This window comes from Macaca nemestrina, chromosome 4 (assembly GCF_043159975.1).
Source record: "Macaca nemestrina isolate mMacNem1 chromosome 4, mMacNem.hap1, whole genome shotgun sequence".
Lineage (NCBI taxonomy): Eukaryota > Metazoa > Chordata > Mammalia > Primates > Cercopithecidae > Macaca > Macaca nemestrina.
The window spans coordinates 104,079,583-104,096,251 of NC_092128.1; the positions used below are offsets into that span (position 1 = coordinate 104,079,583).

General features: G+C 38.8%; 1 protein-coding gene across 4 annotated transcripts in view; it reads left to right on the plus strand.

Annotated features, from left to right (window-relative positions):
- LOC105475849 (Bardet-Biedl syndrome 9) overlaps positions 1–16,669 on the plus strand; it is a 555,557-nt gene that overhangs the window by 443,490 nt on the left and 95,398 nt on the right. For all 4 annotated transcript variants that reach the window (XM_011731402.3, XM_011731401.3, XM_011731400.2 and 1 more), the window contains one exon: positions 12,157–12,339. In XM_011731402.3, the coding sequence (XP_011729704.2) occupies positions 12,157–12,339 (183 nt within the window). The remainder of the gene's footprint in view (positions 1–12,156; positions 12,340–16,669) is intronic.

Sequence of the window (16,669 nt, forward strand, 5' to 3'; positions counted from 1 at the left end):
GCATATACTCGATGTGGCACACTACCTTTGCCAATTTAGTCACACACAAATCTTAAATTCTTTTCGGTAAGTAATCATAGCCATCAAAAAGCTTGAGGTAAATGAGAATGAGTGTCTTCCCCCAAACCTCTCTCCCTGATTCTAATGAGAGTATGTCTCATGCCTAATTTTGTCACATATGAAGACATTTATTAAATAAACATTTATAAGCATGGGACAATTCATATAGCCTATACTGCAGACTGGGTGAAGGCCCAGCTGCCCTTTAGGTACTAGACTACCACCTTTCTGGAAAGGTTCCATTGGGGCAGATTGGACAATAATCAAAGGCAGCGTCTTTTTTCCCTTGTAATGGACATCAAGTAGCTAGAAATCTGCTTCCCAAAGTCAAGACACAGGAACATTTGGACCCCATCCCATCAGTGTCTTGCTGGAATTCATATACCCTATTCATGCAAAGGAGAGTCTGAGTATAAAAATATTCAGTCAATCCACATGTCTTTAATATCATCAATTTTTGCCAGTGAACCAATTCTAATATCTATAATGCTGACTATCAAACTTCTGATCATCAATCAAAATCCATTTCTGACATTTATTATGGAATGAAAAAGTCTCCAGTGTTGCTGGAGATGCTAGTAGCCTAATTCCTTGTGGTAGCACCTCTGCTTGTGGGCTTTGCTGCTGATGAGAAAGATAACCGTTTTGAGCACAATCGCACTGACTCTAGAACAATGGATCTCAACCCGGAGTGATTTTGCCCCTAGGGAGACATTTGACAATGTCTGGAGACGTTTTTTGGTTGTCACAACTGGTAATGAGAGATGCTATTGGCATCTAGTGTGTAGAGTACAGGGATGCAGATAAACCTCATATAGTACCTGGGACAGCCCTGACAGCAAAGAATTATCTGGCCCCAAATGTCATTAACGAGGAGGATGAGAAACTCTTCTCTAGAGTGCACGTAAAACTGACTCCCATGCTTACGTCATATGGCTCTGTGATGTATTTTAAAGTTAAATTACAGACTTCATAACACTTGCAGTAAACTCAGCAGTAAAGACTTGAATGAATTTAGAATTCATTGTAATATAATACATGTGGAAGGTATGGATTTAGAGCCCAGTTATTTACAACCTGTAGTACACCCAATGAATATCATAGCCTGCAAAAACTTTTCAAAAATGAGAGACTTTGGTCTTGTTTACCTGGAGTACAGGCATTTACTTCGCTCGTCCAAGTAGTAGTCCTGTGAATTACCATCTTAATGGATACTCTTGTGCTACTGAGTCATCAAAATTTTAAATTTACTTTAGTATTACAAACATTCATTGAATGCCTGCTGTGAGCCAGAGACTGTAGGAGGGTACAGCAAACAATAAAATAGTCTCTGACCAGGGGGAATGTATAGCACAGTAGAAATCGGGCATAACATATCTTCACCAAGGCAACTTCCAATTATAATGTTCCAATAGCCTGTGATTGTAAAAATAACCCACAGTTTACCCTAGTTTCACTCCATATGAAACCAGGCAGCTCTCCTCATTGCCTTTTGTATTATTTCCATGTGGTCTGAGCCGTATAGACATTTACATATTTTGCCAAAGAACTACCAGATGGTAGTGGTGTAACTATTTTATCTAAGAAAGCAAAAATGTATAAAAACTACAAATATTGAAGAGAAGTAGACCCTCTGAAAAAACTAGATGTTTTAAAAGAAGATTCATAGAAAAGCCTCAACAATTTCACTCTATTGTGAAAATGTCACTTTCACCTCGTAAACTCTGGAACCAAGGAAATGATTGGCAGTGTCACCAGCATTGTTGGGGTCTCCAGCCTCCCTTTCTGCCTTTTTGGGAGCGTGCCCTAACGGATCACATGTAATAATGTGTCTTAGCACTTGCTACCTTAGCTAAAGGAATGCTTTTAGGACACCCAGCCAACTGCCCATCTATCCATCATTTCCGTTCATTGGAGATGGCACTAGAGGCAGTGTGGGTGGTTACATAATTACTGACATGTCTCATGTAGGAATGTGGCCTGAAACATTCTAAACTTAGAAACTATTCAGATCAGACCTTGTAGATGTTGTTTTTGGAGAGTGATAACTGTGGCATTCTCTAGGGCTTGTAAAATGAGCTTCGACATTGCCAACCATAGATTCCAGCTTTAATAGCGATCTGTTCAATGAGTAACCATAGTCCAGAGAACATTCATTCTTCTTTTTACAGCCTGATTTCATCAATTATTATTTTTTAAATTGGGGTTTCACTTGGCTATAGGAAGATAATTTTATGGAAAGGGGTAAAAATTTGGTCAGCCAGGGGGGAAAAAAGGTAAAAATAGTAATCAGGCTTGAGATCAGTTGTATTTTTAAAACTTTATATTAGCCAAGCATTGGAGTTCGTTTCCTTTCAGCTGATTAAGTTACATGTCTATTTGGTGAATAAACTTTGCAGAAATAGCAAAATTTGTCTCTGTGTCACTTGTAAATGATTTATTGTCTCTCTCATTTAACATTTTTATGTATCAATGGTATATATTTTGAAAGTCCTAGCCAAAGTCTATATTCCAACACTGCCTACCTTTTATATTCTTCTCAGCAGAACATTAAAAAAGAAAAAAAGAGTTGTGCTATATATATTATAAAGAAATTTCTCAGAAATAATTTGTTTTTCTAAAACTGTTTTTATGTGCATTCTCAAGGCATTTTGCAAGTGTGGATTGGTGTCCGGGAAAATTGTAATCATAGACCAGAAAAACCATTGTGACTTCTAAGAGTCACACGATCATACCTTAGTGTTTTGAAGGATCAGGTAGTTTAGCTCATTAGCAGGTCTCTTTTTATGAAGACAAATGATTTTTGTGACTGAAGTTTTTTACTGAATGGGTACGCTTTTGCAGTTGTCTTAATGGCTACCCAAAATGATACTATGATTAAAAATGTATTCTGGGCCGGGCGCGGTGGCTCACGCCTGTAATCTCAGCACTTTGAGAGGTTGAGGCAGGCAGATCACGATGTCGGGAGTTTGAGACCAGCCTGATCAACATGTTGAAACTCTGTCTCTATTAAAAATACAAAAAAATTAGCCAGGCGTGGTGGTGGGTGCCTGTAATCCCAGCTACTCAGGAGGCTGAGGCAGGAGAATCACTTGAACCCGGGAGGTGGAGGTTGCAGTGAGCTGAGATCACGACATTGTACTCCAGCCTGGGCAACAGAACGAGACTCCATCTCAAAAAAAAAAAAAAAAAAAAAAGTCTTCTGATCCTGGTTTTGGTTTGCAAATTTAAGCTAAATGCATGTTAAAGGGGAATCTCAGGTTTTCTTTCCCATGTGAAGTGCAATAGAATGAAATCCAGTTCACTGTCCTATTAATACAAAATAATATGGTAGCAAAAACAGCTAAGAATTAGATTCTTGCTGTGCCTTCAAAGTAAAAGCCTCAGGATCCTCTTTTATGTAGTCATAAGTTCAGCACAGAGGTAATGAATTCATGTAGGTAATGAATGGATTAGTTATAAGCTTACTACCCAAATGCTTCTTACATGCCTGTCTGGCATTTAAATCATCTCCATGCCATTTCTTTTTCATTTTGAGCCCTATTTCATCGTTTTTGGTAAAAGAACAATTCTTTTGGATACAAATTGGATCATTTCATCCAAAGTAAAAGCTTAGCCCTGGTAAAATCTTTTCTTTTTTCCTTATTGCAAACCCTTTGCCATGTTGGAATCTGTAGCAAATGCCATCACAAACAACATTGTTGAGAGGGAAGTATGCCCTATTTCTTGTCTGCTTCCAATTCTCTCTTAGACTGAGCATGCGCCTTTCCACCCAAAGGGCTGCCATCTGAAAAATAAATTCATTTCAGCAGTCATTAGAGCTGTCTGTTTGGTGTTTAGGAAGCTCTGGCTAAAGGTGACCTGGAGCAATTTTTTAAAAAGTAGATGACAGATATATTGAGGTAGGTCTGTTGTTTCCATGTGACATCACTTGGGTTCCATTCAGATTGGGAGCCTGGCAGTGCCTGATTCAGTGTGTCCAGGATTTAAGAAGCAGAAAAAATATAGTTGCACTGTGTCTTTAAGTGGACTGACTTTGAAGTTCATCAATTTACCCAGCATTTATGGGACACCCAATGTGTACTTCGTACTGGAAAATTGTGGTCATGTTGGGATCTTACCAGTTGATATTTTTACACTGGAATTTTCTGGGCTTTTGGAGCTTGAGTTTTGATTTTCTATGGCTTTTCATGGTGTACTTGAGAAACATTTTATTCAAATCACCAAATTTTCTAACATTTTCAGTAAGGTATAAAAGAAGAACAAGCAATGTCTGGCTCCCTAAGTTAACAAGCCTCAGAGGATTTCTAGAGAACAAGTCATACCAGGCAAAGTTGTGTGTCTGTGTGTGCTTGTTTTAATAGTATTGCTAAAGGATTGGATAAAGGGAAATCCAACGTTGAGTAACTTACAAGCTTTTAATCAGGCTTTGAAACTTGATTAAACTTAGCAGTAAAATGAACACTGTTTCATTGAGTGACCACAGAGTGAGGGTCAGGGTACAGTGCAGGGTGATCAGCTATGCTGCCTAACTTTGGGAGGTAGTAGTTGGTAGATTGCCTCAAGCAGAAGAGTCTTTCTTTTTCAATGTCATTATTAATCTAATAGAAAAAGCAGAATTTTCCTGGTGTTACTAAATTGAAATGAACCCTAAACTATAGACAATCTTAAGAAATAGTAATCAGGAGCCCAACCAATTAGAAATGAACAGCACGGATGTTCACTAGCTTTTACTGAGTATTGTCTTGTAGGTGAGAAAACTAAGTTTGAGGGAGGTGAGGTAAGTAGCCAAAAGTTGTACAGCTAATAAGTAGCATTACCAGTAGTCATAGTTAGATGTGGTTGACTCCAGAGTCACATGGTTATTCCATCATCCTTAAGGTAATTAAGCCCTAGTTGCAATATGGTATGGCCATTAATTTATCAAAATTGTTGCCTAAGTAAAGATATCTTTGTGTTTATTTATTTACCTTACAGGAATTATACTTGCAAAGTATCTTTTATTATTTTACTATTTTCACAGCTTTATTGAGATATTATTTACATATATTACAATTCAGTCATTTAAAGAATATACTTCAATGATTTTTAGTGTTATTCACAGGGTTGTGCCACGATTACCATAGTCTAATTTTAGAACATTTTAACACCTCCTAAAAGATACCGAACACCCATTAGCTGTCACTTCCCATTCCTCCTATTTACCACCTACCCCCAGCCCTAAGCAACTATTAATCTACTTTCTGTGTTTACAGATTTACCTATTCTGGGTATTTTGTGTAAATGGAATCATACAATATGTGTTCCTTTGTCATAGGCTTCTTTCGTATTAGTATAACATTTTCGAGATTCATCCATTTTGTAGCATGTATAAGTACTTGGTTTTTTTTTTATGGCTGAACAATATTTCATTATATGAATATGCCACATTTGTTTATCCATTTGTCTGTTGATGGACATTTGAGTTGTTTCTACTTTTTGGCTATTATAAGTAATGCTGCTATAACTATTCAAGAGCAAGTTTTTAAATGGACATGTATTTTCATTTCTCTTGGGCGTATACCTAGAAGTGGAATTTCTGGGTCATATGGTAACTCTATGTTTAACTTTTTGAGGAGCTGCCAGCCTGTTTAGCATAGGAGCTGTACTGTATTATATTTCCACCAGCAATGTACGTGGGTTCCAATTTCTCCACTTCCTTGCCAGCACTTGTTATTGTCCATCTTTTTACCCCTCTCATTTAATTTTCATAATCCTATGAATTAGCTAAAGAAAAATATTCATAATGCTCTTTTATAGATAAAACCCCCAAGTCAACAAGAATCCTATTATGTGTGCAAATAGAAGGGAAGAAGTGGCATGGATAATTCAAAACAACACATCATCCAAAAGTAATTTAAAATTTTTTGAATCAGACACTTATAGCTGTGCTGGATGTTAGAGATCATGTTTCCTACGTTTTAAAGGTGATGAAACTAGAGCCCAGAAAATGGAAGTAAATTGATGAACACTGACATAAAACTGCTTGGTAGCAAAGCCAGGACTAGAAGCTCCGTATCCTTGATTCCCAGGACATTGCCTGTTCCAGCACAGCCTATTGCATTCTTCCCTAGGGGATGTATAAATTCGTCCATATCACAAGAATGTCATTTTCTTAACTCATTCATCTATCAGGTATTGGAAGATCAACAAAGCTGAAACCTCCCACTGGGGAGCTCTTGGTAGAATTAGTTTCACATATTGCACATGATGAGACTGATATATAGGCAGAAGGTTAATGCAGGCAGTGCTTCATAGTAATGTTTCTTGGGTCAGATTGCTTGTATATGAATTCTGGCTGTACTGCTTACTGTTTGACACTTTCTGTACTTCTCTGGTCTTGTTTTTAAAATGGGAGCAATGACAGTATATACCTCACAGTATTTTTTTAGAATTAAATGAGATTATTTCTGTAAAGAGGTTAGGACAGTCCCTGGCTCCTAGATAGCCCTCAATAACTGTTGACAATTATTATTACAAAACATTAACCTGCTCAGACCACTGAAAACATTGTAATGTGAGATTTTATAGAAAATAAATGAATCATCCCTTTGAAAACAGTAGCTTCACTAAAGGAGTTGGCATAGAAAATGTCTGTTTTCTAAAATCTTCATATTTTTGAGCTATATGGAACATAATAAAATTCTCTTTGTTAAGGAAAAACCTTAGTATGTTAGCTTCCCATTCTTACAAGTTATGAACGAATTTCCTTTATAATGTAACTTTGGGCAGTACCACGCAACTTTGTGCAGAAACCAGGCAATTCGCATGGACCTCATGTGTAAAGCTGCAGCAATAGGAAAGCATAACTAAAACACATATGCCTATCGTGGATGTAATATATTAGTAGTGTTCTTCCTTAGTATCTTTGCTTAATTATCAAGATGAAAATTCACTGGATTATTTTATGAGGCTGAATGTATAATTTGTACATTAGTTTATATTATGTGGCTGAATGTATCATTGGTATATTTGTGTAGAAGAAAGGGCACCCAGTAGGAAATCAGAAGACAGGATTAGAATCCTAGCCCTTCTCTTCCCTTATTTATGACCACAGGCAGTGTGTTTAAATGTCTGTAAGCTTCTGTTTCCTCATCGGGAAGTGGGGGGAGAGGGGGTCAGCAGTTCCTATATCAGAGGGTTGTCATGAGGACCACATGATAATCTGGGTATGACAGCCCTGCACACAGTGCCTGGCCCACAATCAGGCCTCGGGAAATGACAGCTAAACAATGTAGTGTTTAGGCAGTGGTAGTGCCACACGTGAAATTTGGAGGCAGATTCAATGGTAAGTTTAGGTGAAGAAATTGGACGTGTCCGTGTTCACACAGTATGATTCATGTCTACTCTGCTGTTGCTGCTGCTGCTTTCCTGTAACCAATTTTAGAGCCTATCTTGGCAGCTGGAAGTATTTGGGATTAATTTCACACTCACTTTATGAGTTGAGCGTTTTCCTGCAAGCAGCTCCCTGGGCCTCTGCCTCATTACTTTGGCATCAACTGATATGGCAGTTGGACAGATATGTCCTTTGGGGTCTCCATTTTATTTGGAAACCTTCAATTTGAAAAAGCAAAGCAAAGGCCATCAACACATTGTGCTTGAGATCGTTAGCATTTATTATTTCCTAGACCCCTCCCTTTCTGTAGTTCAGTTGAACACTAGGGAACACACATCTTGCTCAGCCAGTGATGCACCCTGAAAAATTGCTCTCCCTCAAATTTAAGTCCTAGCAGCTGGTTGGCCTCATTTCTCAGTTCCAGGTGAGCGTCGAGATCTTCTAGGCCTTGGTCTCAGAGATCTGAATCCTGATGGGTGTAGTTTTTCCAGCTCTTTTTACTATGTTAATTCTGTTAAATTCATTTGGCTCTTATGGGGAACACAGTAAACCTGGCTGTTACGTGTAAAACTAAATTGAGAACATGGAGATCTGTTTAGTATTTCATGCTGGCCAGTAGGTCAGGAAGATTTTCCTTGGGGGTAATTTACATAAGGAATTGTTTATCCCACTTCTTTCCAGTTTCCGTGACCATTTGGGGATAGCAGACTCTTTCCACAATGGCACAGGAATATATCCAATGAGACTGAGACTTAGACGACGCTTCTCTCCAATTGATATATTTTGGGCCTTGCTCAGGAAAGATCCTGTGGCTTGGGCTGCTGTCTCACTGAGAAGTCATTCTTCCATCACAGCTGTGTTTAGCAAGTTGGGTGGGTCCATGAACTGACATGTTGTTGCACTTAGTGAGGATTTTCCCTTGATAGTGAGGAACGTGCGTAAAAGCATCCTTTAAGTCCAGAAAATGCCCCAAATTTTTGTTTTGCTCTGATAGCTGCTTAGAGTGCAGCCTCCATCAAGTAACACCCACAGTCAAAATACTTTGTGGCTCCCCAGTGCCTACAGAGTTAAGTGCATGCTTTCACTGTGACATATTGGTTTCTCTACAACAGTGCCCAGCTTACCTTTTTAATGTCATCAAACACTGTGCCTAAACTGGCCTTATTCAATATCTATTCTTTTTTTTTTTTTTTCCTGAGATGGAGTCTCACTCTGTCGCCAGGCTGGAGTGCAGTGGCACAATCTCGGCTCACTGCAACCTCTGACTCCCTGGTTCAAGTGATTCTCCTGCCTCAGCCTCCCGAGTAGCTGGGATTACAGGCACACGCCACCATGCCCAGCTAATTTTTGTATTTTTAGTAGAGACGGGGTTTCACCATGTTGGCCAGGCTGGTCTTGAATGCCTGAGCTCGTGATCCGCCCACCTTGGCCTCCCAAAGTGCTGGGATTACAGGCATGAGTCACCGCACCCAGCCTTCGACATCTATTCTTAGGACAAATTGCAGATACCTCTTCTCACTGGTGTGCTAGTAAATAGTTAACAAGAGACTTTCTGGGGAAGAAGGGGAAGGGTAGGAAGACTGACTTTGTAACTTTTGTGGATTTTCATGTAGTAAATACTTCCACCATGGCTGATTTCGGGCTACCAATGTGAGGTCCGTGAATGCAGAGTTGGGAAGAAATGTAAACTGTAGCCCATTGCAAAGTGTTTCCAACATATGGATACAATAGGCCCAAATAACCTCAAGAGACCAGATAATAATAGGAAGTAATGAATGTTGAGTATTTATTACCTTTGTTTTAAATATAATTTATTTAGTTTTAAGTTTATGTGATTTAATTGTTAGTGATGGCCATGTGTAACAGCTGGCTTGCAAAATTTCTGAAAACTGAACAATAGGTTCTTTCTCCTGATGTGGGAGGAGCTGACTGAGCTAGTTCTGGCATACCATTGCTTCTTTCTCTACCTCTTCCTTCCTAAGGCCCCCTACACTCAGCTAGTAGTAGTATGCCCATCTCTGAACCTACAACGTGCATAAGGTCCCAAACAAGATTTGGAGTGAGACAGACTCCGAAGTTTGAATCCTGTTCTTTCATCTATTAGGTGATGGTCAGGCTGACTACTTATTTTGTGGATCCCAGTGCAAAATGAAAATGAGGGGCCCTTGTTCAACAGGCAGGAAGAAAGGGCTGCTAAAACAACCACTAAAATACAAAGCTTTTTGTTTTCTTCAGTACTCTCTCTTTCACAGCTTCTGATGGTGTTTTCTTATTTTCTTTTTAGTAGCTTTCTAAGTAAGAAAAAACTAAAATTTTGAATAATTAGCATGAATTTTACCATTAATCATTATATTAATGCAGTTTTAAATGTAAGTATGATTCCTCTGCACCTGTGCATGCTCCATTGCCCCATCAATTTTACTTGCAAAATGCAAGCTCAAAAATAAAATTACTAAGAATTTCAAGGCAGAGACAACAGAGCATTAAACAAGTTCGGGCCCGTCAAAGCTCGAGCACAGTTTGCACACCCTGCGTACAGTCCTGAGCAAATACCTTATATTTCCTGAGCCTCAGAGTTCTCATCTGTGAAAGAAAATGTCAACTAAGTTGCAGGGGAGATGTGAGGATTGAAGACACTGATACCTGTATGGCACAGGGCAGAATGCTTGGCCTGTGGCCTATGTTCAATTAATTGGAGGGATAGTTATTCACATAATAATCGCAATGTTAGTGGAATTCTCCTTTATAGCCTATAGGGTCTTCCTTATGTGGTCAATATTTGCCTCCTTGACCTATTTTCTTTTCTCTATTACAAACTCTTTGAAGGTGGAGATTAGATCTGTCACCATTGAATTCCCTACAGTACTTCCCGCAAATTCTTGCACATATCTGGCATTCAGTGGGTGTTTATGACCTTGATCCTTGTATGATTTGGACTTTTTGACAATAAGCATCTGCGTCATAATGTGATGGCCCCACAATGAGGCTTAATTGGTAACATTCACAGGAAGAAAAAGAGTATAAACTCAGACTTTAACAGGAGTCCATTGGAATCGCGGTGGGGGTGGGGGAGGAACACGATTCCAGGTGTTTTGGTTTAAGGAAAGTGGGCTCTTACCATTTCTTCAAGGGGACTTCTTGAAGTAATGGGGAAGGGATGAGTTCCAAGCTCCGTTTGAGTAAAAGAGGCCCCAGGGATATTAACTCTGGCCCACAGTAATCCGTCCCTTTGCTAACTTCTTTCACACTTACTTTCTGTTCTGCACAATTAGGACATTATTATAGTAATGTTTCTTCCCACTAATTGGTTGTGTATGTATGTTTTCTTTCCAGCAAAGTATAAGATCCTTGTGGACTGTAAGATATTGTGTACTTCTTTTGAATGTAATTGGGAAGTAGCACAGTACTAGGCGCATAGCAAGTAATGCACGTTACGTTATGGTAGTCTTCATTTAAACTCCCATGCCTCCCTGTAGAGCTAAATGTGAATTGTGATTGCCTTTTATAACTCCTGCAAGCCCTCAGCCAAGTGGCAAAGAATCTTGGTCACCCCAGCGATTTCAGGCAAGGACCTTCAGTTGCTCTGTCTACATCTCTTTTCTAGTATCTCCGAGACACTCTGAGGGCTCTTTCTGTACAGCCCCTCTCCCAACATGGAATTTGGGAGACCACACAGCTGTACATTCTACTTGTTTGAATGATGATTTTTTAACAAGCCCTTTGAGCCCGTGTCAATAAACCATGAAATATCACCAAATGGATCATCTGCACCAGACTTCTGAGACTCATCTGAACTCCGGTCTCCCAAGCTGGTGGGGGCTTGTAGAAAGGAGCTCATATGGCCCTGGCTTTTACTAATGCTGTTCTGGGGACCGTCAGATGCCTTGAGCCTCTGCGGCAGTCACTTCATTACTTTTAATGAGCACAGAATTCACCAAGACATTAAACTAAAATAAAACACCAATGGGCAGTTTTGAATGTTTCATCCAATTGTTGCTTTAGTTCTTTTTTCCACAGGATTATTCAAAAGGATGAAAAAAAGTCAATTCTACTCACTCCTGCCAATTTTATCCTAAGTAGATTTGGCATTGAAAAGCTAACATACCCTGAACTTTTTTTTTTTTCTTTCAGGTCCCTGTGGGCTGGTGCCTGACATTTGTGTTAAAAATGACATTACTCAACTGGTCAAATGTTTGAACATTATCTACCTTTTAAATATAATAAAGAAATATTAGATATCCCATTACCATGTAGCATCTAAAGACTAATATTAGAGGAAGACAATGTTCTGAAAAAAGTGTAATGAAGTTATTTTGAACTACAAGGCAATTATTCTTCTGAGAATGTTTAAACTGATTAATTTATGTGGCTGGTAATAAAGACTGTGATAACTTTATTCGAGGTTACTTATATTACCATATATTGAAGAAGGTCAATAGATGGCAAAGCAGACACTGAACCCTGTTCCTGCTAAGCTTATTTCGTGGATATTTTCCACTTCTGGCCATATGGATTTGGAATTACTGTGGGCATTTTTTTTTTTTTAAAGAAGGAAGTGAGCAGATGAATGATAACTCTTTTATTACTCAACATAGCTTGTGTTTGTGGAAGACAAAGTTCATCAAGTTGTGTTAAAGAAAAACAAAAGTGTGCCAGACGTAATTTGTTGAGGGCTCAAGAATTGTGAAATTATCCCTAACCAAGGTTTGTAATATCTGCAGGTAATCGCTCTAGCAGATGCAGTGGAGGAAAACCAAGGCAATCTGTTCCAGTCATTCACCAGGCTGAAGAGTGCCACCCATTTGGTGATTCTGCTGATCGGGCTGTGGCAGAAGCTTAGTGCTGACCAGGTTGCGATTCTGGAAGCGGCGTTTCTGCCGCTACAAGAAGACACTCAAGAATTGGTAAGGACCTGAAAGCCTATGGTGGGAACAGCCAGCATTATTGAAGTTTCAGTTTTAGGAAGATATCAGATGGCTATCAGGTTTTCTAAGGTATCAAATAAGGGTTTCATTTTTTACAAAAATGCTGTTTTCCTTGTCTTTAAACCATAGTACAAATGTCAAACAAAGGCCTTTTTCTGTAGAGCTATTTTAAGAATAGGTATATAGTCAATTTTTATGTGGTCCAGTCTACTTTTTATGTGTTCTTCAATCACTTAGAGGCCAGGGAAACAGTCATTTGACAGTCTGGATGACGGCAGTAACCTTCAGATTAGCTAATCCTTTCCTTTTTCGCCAGAGAAAACACTTCGGCCATTTTAATTTGCTCAACCTTCTTAAATTTAACTGTCACTTCAAAGGTTAGAGAGAATGGAGATAGCCTCGCTAAAACTGATGTGAATAGTTCCTTACATTTATAGAGTTCTTTATGTGTAGTTTATAAACTGTTTTACCCTTAATCCTAGAATAGGCAGTTTAGATTGAAAAGAGAAAAAATGAGGGTAGTATTTGGCATTTTCAGGAAAGGATTATTTAAATTAAAACATCTGAGATCCTTTGAATTGTAGAGGTATATGTGACCACCACGGGCCATTCTGGGGGACTTTTTGTGTGCTTTTATTTACCAAAAAAAATACATGTCTCGGAAATTACGAGACCCTTGAACTTAGTTCTTCGTATTGGAGGAAAACATTTCAAGGGGAAATCATTTCAAATCCATTTTAAAACCTAGATTTGAGAACTAAAAATAGTAATAGTAAAACTAACAATTTTTTGAGTGGTTATTAGGTCCCAGGTGTTATTTTAAGTGTTTTGTAAGAATTATTTACTCTTAAGCATGGGCCAATGAGGTAGTTAAAGTACTGTTTCCATCCCCATTTTACATATGGGAAAATTTAGGCTTTAAGAGTTAAGTACTTTTCTGAAACCCTGGCTGTAGAGCCAGGATTTGGACACAGGTCTGTCTGCCTATATTTTAGTGAACAAGATCATGAATGTAATTTTCAAAACCACAGTTTTATTAGCTGAATTGAATTTTCTACAGTTAGGTCAGATGATTGTCAGATTAAAAAAAGAAAAAGAAGCAGCTATATTTTTTGTGCTAACCAAACTGTTAATAAGTAAATTGGAAAAAGTTAGAGTATACATTTTTGGGCTGGGCATGGTGGCTCAAACCTGTAATCTCAGCACTTTGGGAGGCCAAGGTGGGTGGATCACCTGAGGTCAGGAGTTTGAGACCAGCCTGACCAACATGGGGAAACCTCATCTCTACTGAAAATACAAAATTAGCTGGACATGGTGGCGCATGCCTGTAATCCCAGCTACTCGGGAGACTGAGGCAGGAGAATCGCTTGAACCTGGGAGGCGGAGGTTGCAGTGAGCTGATATCGCGCCACTGCACTCCAGACTGGGGACCGATCTAGACTTTACCTCAAAAAAAAAAAAAAAAAAGAATACACATTTTTGTTTAGTGGTGAATGATATATTATAAGTTGATTGACAAAATTGCAACTAAAATTGACCTTTGAGAAACTAGAAATGGAGACACAACTGTAATACTAGAAAATAAATAATGGTTAGGATTATATTAATAAGAATGATAGCTGTCACTTATGAACTCAGATTTCGTAGTCAAACAGGTTTGAGTGACTTCATTTATTGGTTCCATCACTTAGTGACAAAATCACTGTGGTTCAATTTCTTAACTGTTCTAAATCTCTCTTCTGTAGCTGTAAGATGGAAACAATAATAGGACCTACCCAATAAGTTGTAATAGGAAGTAAATGAGATAATTAAATAGAGTGCTAAAGGTTAGCAATCATTACTAGAAGTGATTTGTACATTTTATGTTTATTATTTATTGTCCTCACTAAAGTCATGCAAGATCAGTTTTGTGTGTGTGTGTGTGTGTGTGTGTGTGTGTGTGTGTGTTTAGACAGAGTCTTGCTCTGTTGCCCACATTGGAGTGCAATGGTGCGATCTCAGCTCACCGCAACTTCCGCCTCCTGGGTTCAAGCGATTCTCCTGCCTCAGCCTCCCGAGTAGCTGGGATTACAGGCACATGCCACCATGCCCAACTAATTTTTTTGTATTTTTTTGTAGAGACAGAGTTTTACCATGTTGGCCAGGCTGTTCTTGAACTCCTGACCTCAAGTGATCCACCTGCCTCGGTCTCCCAAAGTGCTGGGATTACAAGGCATGAACCATCACACCTGGCCCAGTCTTATTAACTTTCCATGGTTATTTGTCCATCTTCACAACTACACTTAAGGGGAATGATAATATCTTACTCCTTTTTGTGTCCTCAGTACCTGGCACAGTGCCTGAGCACAGAGCAGTCAATATTTGTGGTGTAGATGAACGAAGGAAAGGGTGAAAACTAACAAATGGTGACCTCGAAGAATAGATGCAGTGGATGTAATCTGGAGCATGAGGAAGCGAGTCAGGGCCAGCTACGTAATTTGCGGGGCTTAGTGCATAATGAAAACACAGACCTCCTTGTTCAAAAATTAGGGGAAAAGGTGCTAAAGTGCTGTTAAAACAGGTACTAAAAGCAAAGCATTTTTCTTTCTGTGGTGTCTCTCCTGACTTGTCATGGCATTTTTTATTTGCTATTTTATGTTCTAAGTAAGAAAAATTAAAAATTTAAATTGTTAGTGTGAATTTTACCATTGGTCTTTGTAATGTGCAGTGCCTCTTTGAAATACAAATATGACAGCATTAGACTCATATGCAGAATCAACAAAATTACACAATTTATATTTTGTAGCTTGTACTTACACATGTGTTTTGTTCTTATAGAACTGTGGAATCACCAGACTTAACTTTTTATTTCATTTGTTGATGTGTGCGTATCTTCCTGTGCTCTCTACCTTCAGCTTACTGATGAGAAAGGAAGAACTGAAAGGGAAAGGAACTATGTATCATTCTTTTTCTTTCCTTCTATGTTATCATTTTAACTGTAAGTGACTCGGTAATAGAGGGGAAGTAACAGGAGTAAGAAAAGATACAATGGGCTTCTTCAGTCATTCCTGTTGCTTTGAACTCTGTTGCCTTCCTTCTTTATTCAAAATGTATCTCGTTCTCATGGAAAGCCTCTCAGGGCTACCAGTGTCCCCACTTAATCAGTCTAGACATAACATGCCATCCTTTGAATTGCTTTGAGTCTCCCTGAACCCCTATTCATCACGGGGCCACAGGAATTCAGAGCTCATGGGGCTACATGTGAATGAGGCAGAAAGGAGAAAGGGGGCATGCATACTGCATATATCTTCCCTTTTCATACATGTGCTTCATTGCTCCATCATAGTTCATTTAGGAAACACAAGTTCAGAGGTAAAATTATTAAAAATTTCAAGATGGTGACAACAAAACATTAAGCCAGGCAGGGCTGGTAGGTGGTCCCTCTGAGCATGAGCCCCTTTGTGACTGCAGAGCTTGAATGCTCATGAAGCTGGCCCTGAAGCATGGTTAAACTCAAAGGAAGACCTTCCTAGAAATAAATGTTCTAAATGTAGGAATTGGTACCCAGAAGAGATTGTGGTATTTCTTACTTGAGAGATCTTTAAAAAGTCTTATTCATCTGGGAATATATAAGCATGCTTATCCCTGTAGGCAGGTGAATGGACTTAGTCTCTTCTGAAAGTCCCTTTCTACCCTGCCTGTACATTCTCCACTGTCATAGCCCCCAAAACATGTAGAAGAAAATTCTTTCAACTCTCTTCTGAATTTGGTGAGATTAGAAGGTATGTATACTCATTATGTCTTTGGAGTCATTAATGAGACAAGACATTTGATAAAAACATAACTTGGAGAAGAATGAATCAAAAAAGACATTTTAATACTGCTTGTTATGCTCTTCATCTTTAATTAGGTTGTGGTATTCGCTTTGGACTTATACTGTTGAGACAGCTTATACATCTTGAGAAAAAAGGAATCCTTTTTCATTCTTTAAGACATACGCATGCAGTATGTGGTTTTGACATGCTAGTTCACAATCCCCCACATTATGCCTTTAGACCTCACAAATAAATGTTATATGATGGGTATCCCACTGAGATGTGAAAATGAAATATGCAAACCTGAAATAACTTGGAAGAAGGGTGAGGCAGGGAAGAAAGGACTCTCTTACCAGAATGTTGAAAATATATCCCATATTGAAGTTATTATGATACCACAAAAATCTGAATGTAATTTAGATGGTTTGGTTGAGGGTGGATGGCAGAGTACACATGTGAGGGGGAAAACTTTAGACATGTGGACAACATTTTCAGAAGAGCCTCTCAGCTCAAGG